The 15,822-nt window shown below is 34.2% G+C and overlaps 1 protein-coding gene and 1 long non-coding RNA gene across 4 annotated transcripts; one reads left to right on the plus strand and one right to left on the minus strand.

The window, feature by feature from the left end:
- Nucleotides 1-65: 65 nt before the first annotated feature.
- On the minus strand, nucleotides 66-15,750 carry itgb7 (integrin, beta 7). Of its 2 annotated transcripts, none has more exons than XM_051897773.1 (16): nucleotides 15,619-15,750; nucleotides 13,469-13,517; nucleotides 13,294-13,373; nucleotides 11,068-11,266; nucleotides 10,621-10,791; nucleotides 8,095-8,336; nucleotides 7,777-7,932; nucleotides 7,528-7,623; nucleotides 6,879-6,968; nucleotides 6,097-6,237; nucleotides 5,788-5,978; nucleotides 3,562-3,788; nucleotides 3,267-3,474; nucleotides 2,255-2,445; nucleotides 1,956-2,116; nucleotides 66-818 (listed from the first exon to the last, which is right to left on the minus strand). In XM_051897773.1, the coding sequence occupies exons 2-16, from the start codon at nucleotides 13,515-13,517 to the stop codon at nucleotides 720-722; spliced, it is 2,301 nt and encodes a 766-aa protein (XP_051753733.1). In that variant the 5' UTR covers nucleotides 15,619-15,750; the 3' UTR covers nucleotides 66-719. The 2 variants fall into 2 exon arrangements, with proteins under 2 accessions (XP_051753733.1, XP_051753732.1); XM_051897772.1 differs by lacking the exon at nucleotides 15,619-15,750 and adding an exon at nucleotides 15,260-15,545.
- Nucleotides 827-7,934, plus strand: LOC127514687 (uncharacterized). 2 transcript variants are annotated; one of them, XR_007930684.1, is made up of 3 exons: nucleotides 827-1,484; nucleotides 3,570-3,725; nucleotides 7,796-7,934. It is a non-coding gene; the product is annotated as an uncharacterized LOC127514687 (long non-coding RNA). The 2 variants fall into 2 exon arrangements; XR_007930683.1 differs by having other exon boundaries at nucleotides 827-1,411.
- Nucleotides 15,751-15,822: the final 72 nt, after the last annotated feature.

Consider the following 15,822-nt stretch of genomic DNA (forward strand, 5'->3'; position numbering starts at 1 on the left):
AAGGTGATCTATTTATTCAATTGATTTAAATTAACTGAAATTAAAAGATGAAAGACAACATACAATTTGTTTTGCTCTTTTTTAATGGTATCTTTATTATTATTACCCAGATCAAGTAAAATACAAAAATAACACTATTAAACGTTTTGCAGTAAAGCTAATCAGACATGAACTGTAGGCCGATATGTATGACTAATTCATCATCATATTCCCTCTGGAATGGGAATTTCCTCTATATTCTATATACTGAAAAGTTATTTTGCATTCGTGAGTAAGATAAATTCTGGTTAACTTTCATGTTTTCTTCAACAACATAAATAACACAAAGTCATACCTCAAACATACATTTTGAAGCCATCATACAAAGTAAACTATAATGTAAACTGTAAAGTTGCTTTAGTTGCTTTATATGGACTATAAGGATTTCCCAGCTTAAAAGTCCAAGTTCTCTTAGATAGAGTTGTTCAGTTACACAACAAGCTGAACAGTTCAATTTAATCATAAGAGAAAGAGAAACTCAAGGCTTTGTGTTCAACATACATATTAATATGCATAAAATACATTACCATATTTATAACAGTCCTGTTCTCCTATATTGCAATGTTTTTATTGCTAGCTTAGAATATACATTTAAAGAGGTGACGTACAATCGAAAGCATGGGGAAAAAATAAAACAAGATATTACAATAGCAAACTTTGAGAGATCCTCTCTCAGAATGTTAAATAATCTCAGAATGTTGCTTTGCATTCTCGTCGTTTTGCATATGCAAAGGGTTAAGCACCGTTGTTGTGGCACCTTTGAAAAGAGGATTCTGGACCTGCATTGAACAGAGAAACATTGGATTGTTAGATCGTCAATCTGTAAATTCTTTAATTTCACACTGAAGCACTTAAACATCATTTTGTATATGGGTCAATGACAGGTTTTTTTTTTTTTTTTTTTTCCAAAAGCCTTAATAATAATAATAAAAAAAGATATGAAATCCAAAGTATGTAAGGTAGTACAACTAGATCTTTTTTATTGAATCCAGAAGGTTTTAATTATATTTTGGTACATATAAAGGTGTTTTAAAGATTTTGAAGTGTCAAAAGGTCATTCAATTTAACTGTCCAAAGGACAATACAAGCCATTTCATTTGTGATTAAAATATCTTAAAATGTAATAAATGTATATATTTTTTTATTCTGGCATGATTTTATAACATCATATATCAACATAGTGCAAAATGGTATTAAAAATATCCGTTGCTTTGTTATGAGAAAGAATATCCGGAAAAATGAATTTCATTGATGTCATTCGGAGTAACCAATATAAAGGGACCATATTGGATCAAGTCATGCGGTAAATATCATGTGACAGGATGTGACATCATTCAGACACCTGCAAAGGACCACATGGTCATGAAGCAAAGTAACTAACTCTCTTTTAACTATTTGAAAAATTTATGTTTTCACTTGCTCATACGCATGTCCCGAAACATCAGGTACAACCGCTATAAAACATGGAAAATGTTGCAATATTTAAAAAAAAATGTTTTTAAAAACTTGTACTAAATATAAAATGTTTGATTGTTCTTTTGCTAGCTAGCTAGCAAGCTAACTAGCTAGCTAGCAAGCTAGATATCAGCCTGTTAGCATTGTTTGAAAATATCGTCATTCGGTATAAACAAAAGTGTCATTCGTTAAAACCGAAATTTCGGTCAAACCGAATTACTTTTTTGGTGACAAATTTTTCTTCTTGTAAAAAATGACAAAAGATATGTTAATTGATTATAAAAACCACATAATCTCATTGTTAACACTTAATAAAACATTATTCATTAATTATATCTCCATTATGTTTTTTTACACTTTTAAAAATTTTATCAATGACCCATACTCATGTTATAATTTGCAAGATATATATAGCCTAAACTTTTAAATGTGTGTAAGAAGTGTGTCTGCGTGCACGTCACCTCTTTCCATTCAGTCTGTTTCTGTGCTCTGACAAAGTTCTGATATTCTCTAATGTCATACAGTTCCAGCAAGACACGGTATATAATGATTATTATAATGCCAATTAAAATGATGCCTGACACAGAGCTGCCAATTATAACTGTAGTCTTGTCAATGGAACCTAGAGGAAAAAAATAAATAAAAAAAAAACTTTTTAACTTTTAACATTTACAGTTACAACAATTCTGTGTCATACAGGTATATGTGTGGTCTAATCAAAGGAATGATTTTTAATACATAATTTTATTTTAATACATACGAGGCAGGTCCGCATATTGAAGTATAATTATGCCGTTAGCACCAAGTTCCACTTTGTACGAAACGGCATCTTTATATGTGCAATCCAGCTCATGAGTGCCATCAAGACGAGATATTTTAGCATCCAAACACTTCGCAGCACAATTAGTGGCATCAGAAGTACCAGCTTCCACATGACATTCCACACACTCCCTACAGACAAATTAAAACAGAGAAAGGCATTTGTCGGACACTTTTATCCAAAGTGACTTTGCATTTGCAGTACATTGGATTCAAGGTATATGATCAGCGTTCTCTGGGAATCAAACCCATGGCCTTGGTGTTGCTAGCACTATACGCTCTACTTGGCTGGTGTTACATAGTTTCAGAGCATAAAGCAATTAGGGTTTTTTTTTTTCATTCCACCTGGAAAATGTTTTATCATGTTATCATGGTACTGGTTTTATATAATGAGCATTGCCAAAGTTTGCAATATTCCATATTTTATTTGAGGCACTTAGTAGCAAGTACATATCCAAGCAGAACTGTATATTTAGCTTTTTTGTTTTACAAAACAAATTTAATACTTTTGAATAACAAGAAATTCTGATCACACAGAGTACACATTTTCATTTTTTCTTTGTTCTTTAATTTTTTTTTTTTTTTTTTTGTACATCTTTTCACAGAGACTGCCATACTATTATCTGAATTCATTTTTTCTCACACTGGTATATTATTGTGGTATAATCTATTTCAGATCAATGTGGCCCTAAAAAGCAGCAACTGTGGTTGGGTCTCTTCCAGTCTAAGCGGGTGGCCAGAATAAGCTTTAATGAGGACAGGCATTGTGTCATAATTCAAATGTCTTGATATGCAACACTATGATCATTAAGTTTACGACTAATAGAACAAACAGGCAGAGGAAACCAAAAGTGTGGTCTAAAGAAGAAACAAACCCACACACAATGGCACATCTCACTAAAAATAAACTTGAAAAAACAGATATCAGATCACAAAAAGCGATAGATACTCACTTGAACTCCGAGCAAGCGCTGATTAATGTAGAGCAGTCATGATCCATGAAGCCTTTGTTACACACACAATTGTTGCAAATGCATTTGCCTTGACCGCTGCAAAGCCCCTTGTCATTCATACACTTGTCCTGGCTAGGCGAGCACTGGCAACCAGGCCCTGTGTAGTTTTCTTTACATATACATTGTCCACAGTCGCATATTCCTTTGTCTATGATAATCACACAGAGTAGATAGTGAGTTTTGAAGACAAAACTTAAAAACAAATATATTAAGGCCGAATCTTTGTGCTACTTACCATTACAGAGCTTTCCATTATTGCGTTCACAACTATTGGCATCACACTGGCAGTAATCACCACTGTAGTGGCCTTGACACACACACTTGCCACACTGACAGATGCCATGCCCACTGCACACCAGCGAGCTGTTGTCAGGCTGACAGGACGCCAGCATTTTGAAGGTAGAGTCTGCATCACTCTGTTGCACACACTCGCACTGCTGACCCAAATACCCTTCGTCACAGCTACAGTAATACATACATTGAAATTTAGTGAAACATTTGTACATAGAACATTTACATTTGTTTAAAAAATCAGTTATTCAATTAAAATATGATTTAAATATTTCGATGTGTATGGTGGCATGACGTCACTTGTCACTCTAGCCCTGTATTATTTTCTTTCCTCTGTGAAAAACAAAAGGAGATGCTGATTTCACTGAAAAAACAAGTAAATTTACTTGATTTCTCTCTTGAAAGTTTTTGCACACATATTTTAAGTAAATTTCACATGTACAAAATTAAGTAAAATCTACTGAACTAAGTTAAGAAAAATTAACAAAGAGAATATGTTAATTTAACTTGGCCAGTTTGATTTTTTGTGGAGTAATTTCTTACTTTGCAATACTCTGTTAAAGGATTAGTTCACTTTCAAATGAAAATTAGGGGGGGGGGGGCGTTTGTGTAAAAAAATATCCATATTTAAACAAGTTATGAAGTCAAATATCGAGCTTCCGCTAGACCACCTTCCATATTCAAGTTACGAAGAAAGTGTAAACTGGCATTGCGTCAGTTACACTTTTTCCGTAAGGTGAATAGGGAAGGCGTAGGATGTAGTGTAAGCTTTGTGAACTGCAAGAGTTTTACACTTTCTTCGTACATCGAATACGGAAGGCGGCTCGTGCGGAAGCTCGATATTTGACTTCATAACTTGTTTAAACATGGATATTTTTTTACACAAATGCATCGTTTTGCTTCAGAAGGCCTTTATTAACCCCCCGGAGCCATGCGGAGCACATATTCATCATTGATGGATGTGGATGGAAGAAGTACTCATACTAGTGACCTCCATTCACTGCCATTATAAAGCTCAGATACGTCAGGATATTTATTAATATTTCTCTGATTGTTTTCATCAGAAAGAAGAGTCATATACACCTAGGCTAGGATGGCTTGAGAGTGAGTAAAGCTTGGGCTAATTTTCATTTGAAAGTGAACTAATCCTTTAAGTACATTTTACTCACTCTTTGTTTGTAAATTTATTAAAAAAAAAAAAAGCACTGAATTAAGCCTTGCTTTTAAAGTGTATGATTTACTTAAAACATTTAAGTAAACAACACAGTAGATTTCTTATTACACTTAAAACAACATATCTACACAATATAGGTAATGAGGTACCCAACTGAACAGAGACCTCAGTACTTGGTACACAATAATGGTAACAATCAGTGGATAGTTTTTGAGTATGAACGGGTTATTTTGAATAAAAAATGGACTCCACTTGGCACAAAACAGCAAGTTACTAAACCTAACAACAAAAGCAATGTACACTGGAAAACAGTGAAAATGCAACCTTATTAATTATTCATAACCCCAGTGCATGATGGGAACAGCAGTATCAGAAAGTTGAATAGGTTTTACTTAATTTTAGAACTTTGATACTTACTCAAAGAATCATTGTAAACATAACAAACAATTCCAAGTAAAATAAACTTTAAAATTAACTTTAATTTGAGTAATAATATAGAATTAAATTTTTTTCTTTTAAATCTTACCTTAACTTATTCAATGTGGAAATTACATTTGTTTTTTCTGTAGTATTTACTTAAACACAGAATTGTTTTTTATCATGCAATCGCTTTTATTTAGAGGATTAGACTGTAATTGAAGTTGTTATTTAATAAAAATTTCCGTTCATACTCATATTCAAACCCTATTATTTCTTCTATGTCATTAATTTGCTGACAGCAAATTAGATTTGTGAGCTGTGATTTGTGGTGCTTCTTTTTTTGGAGCTTGGAGGAATAAATCACTATCCAGCTTTTGTTGTATGGAAAACACCTTGGTCAAACTGTCTAAGATCTCCTTTTGTGTTTCATGGAAGAATAGAATACAGAAAGAATAATTCAGAATTGGGTCCATTTTTAGGTTTAAGCAATTCAAATCGCCTTTAATCATGGTATCTTCACATATGATAAATCTGTCAGCTGATGTAGTTCTCTGCTAAAACGCTAGGGGGCTCTACCTGCACACGCCGCATGAGAGCGTTCCTGTACCGTTACAGTGACTGGAAGCCTTCTCTGGAGCACCACAGTCACAGTGACACTCTGTATGCACTGTGATCTTCACTTCCTCACTGATACCTTGCATTTTGATCCGAAATGTCTGTGGCTCCTTCAGACATGCAGATGCGTTCAAACGTACTCGGAACGTAATCTATACAAATAATAAATCACAAGAAAAAAAGAAAAACTTCCTCATTCTTATCAGACACAACAACAAATGTTTCCTGGTTTCTGATAATTATGAGGAAACCACTGATGGTGGCGCTCACCTTCTCATGCTTGATGTCTTGACATTCTCCTTTCGCCTTCCATTCAGTATCGCTCTGATCCCCTTTACATGCAGACCTGTAGGACACGTCCAGTTCTTTTGGAGCTCCCTCCTGCTCTAACACCAGCGTGGATGACAAATTCTGGCCCACATAAACATATATATTCAATATGTATATAATAATATACAGTAATATATGAATTAAAAAAGGTAAAACCATAAATATCTATGGCAAATGTCTTTGCCTGTTATATGTAGACATACTGTCATACGTAGTTATGTTTTTTAAATTATAGTTAAAGAGTTTAAAGTGTTAAAATGGCAAAAATAAATGTGGCTCTCTGAAATACTTGATTCTGAGTGATTAATTCTTTTATTCTGTAGTCAAAAATATTGGCATGACCACTGCTGTATAATTAACCGTTATCCTTTGAAAGCAGTTTCTTACACTGTGCTAATTTAATGACTCAGTCTCATATGACATAATGTCTCTTTCTTATCACGCAATAAATCACTTAAACTTAAATCATTCAGTTTATGGCAATTTATTTATTGATTTTGAAAGTAGGCCATGTGATAGGCACAAACACACCCACACACAGTTGCAGTTCGTTTAGCAAATGATTTAACCATTAAGCAGAAGTAGAAAACAGCAGAGAAATGATGACTATTTTGTTTATACATCCACTTGTAAAAACTGTTAGTTCAAGTGGGAAGTAGGACCAGTGCACAAGCCACTAAATACAGTCAAAACATAGGTTAGCAAATGATAAAAACACTCACCCTATAGGCATCAGAGATGAGATCAACAACATTACTAGAGTCTTTCTTTAATACACCAACCACTGACTGAGGAATCAATGCACTCAATGCCTGTGAATATATATGTGTGTGTGTGTGTGAAAGATGGAAAAAGAGAGATTAATTATATTTTAATAATACATTTAAATTATTAGTAGTAATATATGACTTTAAATATCTAAATGTATATACAATGCTGTTCAAAAGATTGGGGTCGGTAAGATTTTTAATGATTTTGAAAGAAGTCTCTTATGCTCACCGAGGCTGAGTTTGATCATAAATACAGTAAAAACAGTAATATTATAATGGTGAAGCTCAATTTTCAGCATCATTACTCCAGTCTTCAGTGTCACATGATCCTTCAGAAATCATCCTATTATGCTGATTTGGTGCTCAATAAATATTTCTTTTTATTATCAATGTTGAAAACAATTGTGCTGCATAAGATTTGTGTGGAAACCATAATTCTTTGATGAATTCTTTACTGTCACTTATGATCAATTTAATACATCCTTGCTGAAAAAAAGTATTCATTTCTTAAAAAAAATCTTACTCACCCCAAATCTTACAAAATCTTACTCACCCCACCCTTTGAACAGTATTATATAGTATATATATATTTCCCTCAAACCTTATATGCTGGATAGATGTCCTCAGTCACAGCAAATATGAGCTGTATATTGTTATCCTGCAGAACTTTAGATACATGGCCCACTGATGGGTAATCCTGTAGGACAAATTAATATGATATTTTTTGTCTTCATTCATATGCAAACTATCCCACTTATATTCCTCTTAAAGTTCAATTTTTATTCTTTTGTCATTCATCTACAACAGGAAACGCATGAAGAACGTTTATTATTAAATGTGTAATACTCACATAGGCTCTTCCATTATAGGAACCGTTATCATTAAGATGACACTGTCCATTATGTGGCTGAAAGACACCACCTAATCGTCCATCTCCTGCCATGTGGAAAGTATCATCAGATGTGTAAACCAAAATCCGTGTCACATCATGCCATTGGATTTTCTCCTGTGGTGAGAAATAGAAAAATAAGCCTTTTTTATGTACAGTAGCTATTATTTTTTAGCTTTTCACAAACTCTGATACATCTTTTACACAAAAACAGCAAGTTGTGGCTGAAATCTTTACATGTATAGTACATTCCTTCATTCATGACAACTCAGCTCTCACCTTACAGACTGCTGCCTGCATTATGGCATCCAGACCAGCCTCAGGAGAGTCCAGGTTACCAGAAATGTTCTGTTTGCTAACTTCTCGTTCAAACTCCTTAGCATCACTAGTCAGCGGCAGGACATTCTGAAAAGTGAAAGCAGGTTGGCAGGTATCTATACGATTAGGGCAGGGGTTCTGACGTCTTGCCTTCACCTGACTGACATATGGCAACATCTCCTTATCAACAAAAGACCCAAAACCTGAAAGATGCAGAAAAGGCCTAGGATCAATAACAGAAATAAAGCTCTAATTAAACCACTGCCTATTATTTAATTTGTAGTCTATTTTAATTGCAAAATACATTTTTCATTACAGTTTTTTTTTTTTAAATTAAGCAATAAGATAACTCAGAACAGCATTACATTTTTGGGGTCAGTAAGATTTTTTAATGCTTTTGAAAGAAGTATACTCACCAAGGCTGCATTCACTTATTTGATCAAAAATACAGTAAAAATAGTAATATTGTAAAATATTATTACAATTTAAAATACCTGTTTTCTATTTTAATATCTTTTAAAATGTAATTTATTCCTATGATGGCAAAGCTGAATACTCCAGTCTTCAGTGTCACATGAACTTTCAGAAATCATTCTAATATACTGATTGGTGCTCAAGAAACATTTCTTATTATCAATGTCGAAAACAATGCAGAAGATTTTTGTGGAATCCATGATACATTTTTTTAGGATTGTTTAATGAATAGAAAGTTCAAAAATGTAATTTACTTTTATTTGAAATAGAAATCTTTTATAAAATGTCTTTACTTTTGATTTACTTGTCACTTTTGATTAATTTAATGCATACTTGCTAAATAAAAAATAACTTGTACTGACCCCAAACTTTTGAACAGCAGTGCACTTCAAAATAAAATATTAACAAAAAGTTTTTATTTTAAAGAAAGTTTGATAACTGATGAAATGTTTTCATGCAGAGTATAACTAGAAATAAAAAAGTTCTGTCATGAAACTCTAGATGGCACAGGCTAATAGGTCCTTTATGCAGCGTTCACGCCACCTCGTATTTACCGGAATCTTGAGATGACAATACGTGACGTTATATTCGGAGCTGTTCACGTCCTTTGACTGGGAATTATGCGTTTCTATGGCACCACTATCACCGCCTAAATGAACATACCGTGGTTAGGTGGTACAGCGGCCACATGGTACATGTGGGAGCTTTCAGAAAACTCCAGCTTACAAACTGTAATTACGAGCTCTACGAGGACGTGAACACTTTTACAGGAATTACGATATGGCGTGAAAGCACCTTTAACTCAACCTTCTCGTAATCACATCATTATCTATAGATCACAGATGATTGGTTCCTGGAGTATCAGTAGCCAGTGAGCTTGCATGCTCAACCTTCAAATACATGGGTAGCATTTGCCTTAGCGTGCTTTGAATAATGTGTATCATTTTAATTTGCCTGTTACACACTGGAGCTTAACATATTGTAATAATTATTTGACGTAGCCTACTTTTACACTCAGAATTATTCCTTGGCATTCTCACGTACTAAACTAAACTTTTTTTTTTTTTTTATATATTTTGTTTGCGTGCTGGTGGTATGCTATTACGTCGTGTGCAGAGTGATGTTAACATTTAAGCTAGCTGGTGAGACAAAATGGCACTATCAAAGAGGAAAGTTGATAGCGAAAACTGGGCATACAAAGAAGAATGGAAAGACAACTGCATTCATCCTACCTAGTTTTGTGAATGCAAAGCCGGTGTGTCTTATCTGCAATAAAGTTGTTGTTGTTTTCAAAGAATATAACACTGTGTCTACACTGGACGCGAGTGGCACAATACATTCCCGACAGTAAACGTATTCCCTGTTCTGTTTCTGACGTAGGTCCAAGTGCTTTGCAACGGTCGGTTTGTCGCGTTCAGTGTAGACAGCTTTTAGCTGTTGTGGCGTGTAGTGATGATATTAGACGGCACCACGAGACGAAGATCTATTTCAGAACTAACTGCGGGCGGGCCAGATATTATTGCTGGCGGGCCAGTTGTGGCCCGCGGGCCGCCTTTTGCCGACCACTGCCCTCCACCTTCCCCAGCTCCACCTGTATAGACCTGCTACGGGTAATTCATGTACGCTATATTGTACAGCAGCAGCATGTCTTATTTGCTCACAGCAGCGTGTCGTGTATGTATTGACAGTAGTAAGTCCCTTACTTGCTCTGCAGAAGCAGCAATAACCTACAGCAGCAGGAGCAATAAAAGCGGCAGCAGCGTAGCAGATCTATTCCGCCAAGACCAAACATATCAACATTGTCATACCCATTACCATGCCAAACACTCTGAGAGTTGTCATGACAGAAATATATTTATATAGAAATTTCTTTTTCAGACCTGGAAATGCTAATAATGTGCAGCAATTTTTAGAATTAATTGGCTGTAATCCAGAAGTACACATTATTTTACACTTTCAAAAAATTGTGATTTGTGTTAAAATGATGTTAGTATTTCAGTTAGTGAGTCTCACCAATCCGGACAGTGCTTGTGATTTCCTTCAGCTTCTTGAGGATTTTCTGCCCCAGAGTTTTAATTTGCTCCAGATCATCTTTCATGGAATAGCTCAGATCCATCAGGTAGTACAGATCTATAGGGTAACCCTGAGCCCTCCTAAACTCAATTGTGAATTCAAATGGAACTCCTGTATAAAAAAAAAAAAAGGTGATTTAAGGAGTGCATTCCCAATATACTATTGACTAACAATGGTAAGGAGCGTCAAAAATATGGTTGTTTTTGTGCCAGTTGTTATATATGGCGAATTGTATGTGTAAGATACATAAGTCTGTATATCTTTGCTGTATAATATTACATCTACATACTAAAGCGAACAATTACTCTGAAGTGTACTCTGCATACGGCTTCAAGCTTATGTTTCAACATGTTACAGCATGGCTGCTGTATGTCTGAGTAAACTCACCAACTCTGAGTGTAATGTTGATATTCTGAGGTTTCAGCTGGACCACATTATCAGAGTCGTTGCTGAGCTTACTGTTCTTCACATTGGTCAAGGGATGTTTTACAGGATTGATCACATGATCCTCTTTACAACTCCTGGCCTTCAGAGACTCGGGAGAATCACAGCGTCGTTCATTAGACTCACCTGATTTCAAAAAGTCCTGCATCACAAGGAAATTTGCATTACAAGTACAATCAGTTATGAAATTTACAATTATTAAAATAATAATAATAATAATATACAAAATAAAATAAAAAAAACTTTTGTTCCTTAAAAATGTGCTTCATATGGTAACATCTAAATTAACTGTTTTTTATTAAGTGAAAAACAATATTTTAAATATTATTATAGTATTTATGATAAGTGAAATCAACCTACACCAGATCATGTTAAGGGTCAAATCAGGGTAGAAATAACAATTTAAGTTGACAATTTTTTTCACATTAAGAGGGAGGTGTGGTTTTGTTAAAGCTGAATCATTTTAAAAACAATGGTTCTTTATCCCATTTTACAAATTGTATAAATGTTTATTTAATTGATTAACTGACTTATTGGTTTTAAAAATGCACAAATGATTATGATAAATATATGCAATATAAACTAGAATAATTGCAAAATTGTTTAACAATCCATTTTCTTCTGATGACTTTAGAAATGAACTAAATGAACTTTAAGCATGCTCTACTTTAAATATAATTTAAAGATTTAAAGGGTTAGTTCACCCAAAAAATTAAAATTCTGTCATTAATTACTCCCCCTCATGTCGTTCCAAATGCATAAGACATTCATTCATCTTCAGAACACAAATGAAGATCTTTTTAATGAAATCTGAGAGCCTTTCATTGACACCCTATGCAACTACCACTTTCAAGCCTGAGAAAGGAAGTAAATGACATTATAAAAGTAATCCATGTGACTCCAGTGGTTTAACCTCAATTTTATGAAGCAACGGAAGTGCTTTGTTGATGCAAAAAAAACATAATTTACCATTTCATTTACAAAAAATATTAAATCTCCAAAGTGCGTTCATGCAACGTTTGCTCTCGCATCAATGCAACACGTATGCGTCAGGGTGCTCTCATGCATGTTAGAGATTAATATTTTGTAAATAAAGTGGTAAATTATGTTTTTTGTGCAAACAAAGCACTCACGTTGCTTCATAAAATTAAGGTTAAACCACTGGAGTCACATCGATTACTTTTATGACGTCTTAACTACCTTTCTGCGGCTCGAAAATGGTAGCTGCATAGGCTGTCAGTGTAGGGAGAGAAAGCTCTCAAGATTTCATCAAAAAGATCTTCATTTGAGTTCCGAAGGTGAATGAATGTCTTACGGGTTTGGAATGACATGAGGGTGAGTAAAGGGACAGAATTTTCATATTTTGGGGAACTAACCCTTTAAAAAGCAGGAAATAATAGGTAATACTTTCACAAGCACAATAGATAAGCTACAAAAGATTGCATACAGTGTGGTGACACTGCTGCTTAGGTTAGGAAATAGGCAGTAAACGGTAAATATTACTGAAAATTCATTGTACTTCATAGAAAAAAAGTTACATGAACTTTATAACTGCTTGTATAAGGCTGTTATGTTCGGATTTACAGGGGTTTCTGTTATGTTGTAGTTCTATAGGGTTACCATTGTGGTGAAAAGTTGAGCCTGCGGTTAGGTCGAGTCTGGGTTGCAAAACTTTAAGGCTATATACATGTTGATTATGTACATGCAAGTATCTAGTGATAGTCTCTTTGATAGTTATAGTGTATGCTAGCGTGCTGTTATTAACTAGCACTTAACCATAAAGGTTTGAGTTAATGTGATATTTATGCAAACAAACTGTTTGAATTTATTTAATATTTCAATTAAATTGTAATTAACATGCTTATGTAGTACAAAAAGTAGTAAAATAAAAAAATGTTTTGAGGTAATCGGTTTCCACACATTTGAGTATTCTGAACTTAACAGGTTTTACAGTGAAGCAGCTGTTCAGTTTGCACAGAAAAACATGTTAAACCACAGGTACCACAGCAGGAAAAGAGCCTCCGAAAGGGCACAAAAAGTTAAATGTGAATGCTTTGTTTCTCAGCAATCTCTTCTCTCAGTTCTCCCCAGCTCTGACAATGGCTGATCTTCTCCATCCTGATCAATGGAACCTGTGATTCTTGTGGCAGGTTCAAATAAACTACATACCGTCTGTGTGCACCACGCACATCCAGGACTCCTTATGCATTCAGAACATGAAGGTTGAGATTGACAAAGTGGTTCCTGCCCTAAAATGCACAAGCACTTTAATAAAATCAAATATCAAAAGCATCAAAAACTTGTTTTATTTTTCTAAAAAGGCATGGATGTCCATGTGCATTACCTTGTATACAGTGAAAGAGAACTGTCACAGCTATCACAACAGCCTTCATCTGCAGAGAAGGAGATACTTGTTTACAATGACAAAAAGTTCATTTTGAGCTCATAGAATATATTACAATAAATTCTAATATGACATATACATTACTAATACTCTATTTCGAAGATATATATTTCAGAATAATAGAGAAAAGTTCTTACTAAACACACAAGATGTTTTCATATTTACCTGATTTTTAATCAAAACAAACTGCCTTTTAAACTTTCTTTTTCTTTTTACGCAAATAAATATATAAATAAATATTGAAGTGTCTGTATTTTGGGACCAGAAAAACAAATCACATCTAATGTTCTCTTTTTACACTATGCAATTGCTCTTTTGTTACAAAAAAAAAAAAAAAAAAAAAAGATTGCTACATTTATGTGACATACTACACCATATGACAGGCACATGAATAAAGAGAAACAGAACTAAATGATAAACATATTAGAAAACATAACTGCACTTCCACCAGGCTGTATAGGATACTTCTCATTCATGAGAACATACTCAACACCAGACATCTGACAATGAGTCAGACGTTAAAAGATGTCGTATGCAAGCATCCGAGAATCAAGGCGGCAGACATACAAAACCACAGCATGTCACTGTTCCTTTTTTCTGTCGCTCAGAATTAACTAGCACAGGAACATAGATCGGGTGAGAAACATCTCATCCAGAGTGAAAATACACCTTCTTGCATCTTTCTTCCTAAGTAATGAACTGAAATTATTGTGCGTGCAACTGTCAGCTGCTCTTTTTTTGTGAAAAGAACACTCTCACATTTTTAGGTGTGGGTTGGCCCTGTTTCAGTAACGGAAACATTCAGAGAAACAGAGAGTAAGAGTTTTTTTAAGCACCTTTTTTTTTTCCATATATATACTTTAGTAAATCAAGCAGGATGTATTCTAATCTAACAGACACTGGGCTAAAAAAAATTAAGTTTTTTATATACATTCCTTATTGTAGTAGACAACCACATAGCTAAAATAATTAAGAAGACAAATATTCTAGAATAAAATAAAGTTTGTTACAATAACCTAATAATCCATAAATAAATACAGAAATAAAAGTTTAGGATAAAGTTTCAGAAACTTCAATCAATGTAGGAAACAGGAAGAAAGATGACCCAGATATCTACAGACAATATAAAAATGAGAAACAGCATGAACGAAGCTACAAAATATGTAGCACCTTTTTAACAATGTGATAGTTTGTATGTATTTTGTTGTTTTTTTCTAATCAGAAACTGTTTGGAGTGCAAGTGTGAGGAAAAAAAGTTCAATCCACTTTTATTTTCGACGTATTGTATATTGGTAGTATAATTAGGTAGACTAATATGGAGTTACAAGAACACCCAAGTAATGGCAATTTAGTTCATGTAAATATTGGCTTCATATATTACATGGTAGAGTTAATATGTCATTACTTGTCGTGTAAACACAAACTATTTTAACCCTTTGAAAAATCGAACATGGCAAATTTCATATTAATTATATAGGCTAAAATGTGCATAGATTATTTATTTAGGTCTACTACCTATTTATTGGCTACCATTATCCTATTTATTAATTTCATTTCTTTCAGAAAAAAGTGGGACACCTACTTGCTTTTCTCCAAATTCAAATGGTACTTTACAAACTGTTATAAACTAAAAATGTTAAGCCTTAACAAAACCAAGACATTTATATAGAGTTAATATCCAACACAACAAAACCTATTAAAATTTGAAATCATTTTAATCAAGTCTCTTACCGTAAATGTTAGATGTCGTGCGGTGCGTGAGAATGCGAATTCAAAGCGTCACTAGAGGCGTCATCATCATTCTCATCAGCATGTATGGTTGTGTCTCAAGATCTAGTGAACTTCCTACAGCTTACTTTCCTACCTTTGGCCGTTACGGACAGGTGCAGCATGCAGCAGGGAACGCGACTATGATGCTCAAAAAATTCTGCGCGTGAATGTGATTCTTAAAAATGTCACGTGCGCCTATGATGTTTAAACATGCTGTCTAGATAGGCAGCTCACTAGGATTTGAGACACAACAGCATATCGATCACATCACAGAGGTACCATGCAAGAGTTACAAGAATAATGTGGTCACTTTAGTTTACCTCTTCCCCTTCCTGTGTAGATTTTGGTTGTCTGCTGCGTATATACTTCTGTAACTTTCCCCACACAAGCCAAATTCAACACGCTTCAAAATATTCAAATAAGACGAGGATAGTATTCGCCCTATACAATTTTATAAGAGATGAGTATTGATATTTGCAAAGCAAATGTTAATAACGTTATGACAAACATTTTAATGAACATTG

The sequence above is a fragment of the Ctenopharyngodon idella genome, chromosome 6, assembly GCF_019924925.1.
Source record: "Ctenopharyngodon idella isolate HZGC_01 chromosome 6, HZGC01, whole genome shotgun sequence".
Lineage (NCBI taxonomy): Eukaryota > Metazoa > Chordata > Actinopteri > Cypriniformes > Xenocyprididae > Ctenopharyngodon > Ctenopharyngodon idella.

Excerpts from the sequence above, each read along its gene's own strand:
- itgb7 (XM_051897773.1), bottom strand. The coding sequence starts at position 13,517 with ATGAAGGCTGTTGTGATAGCTGTGACAGTTCTCTTTCACTGTATACAA. Across the intron at positions 11,267-13,293 it reads GTGCGTGGTGCACACAGACG|GACTTTTTGAAATCAGGTGA; the intron begins GTATGTAGTTTA and ends CTTGTGATGCAG. Across the intron at positions 2,117-2,254 it reads TCAATATGCGGACCTGCCTC|GTTCCATTGACAAGACTACA; the intron begins GTATGTATTAAA and ends TTTTTCCTCTAG.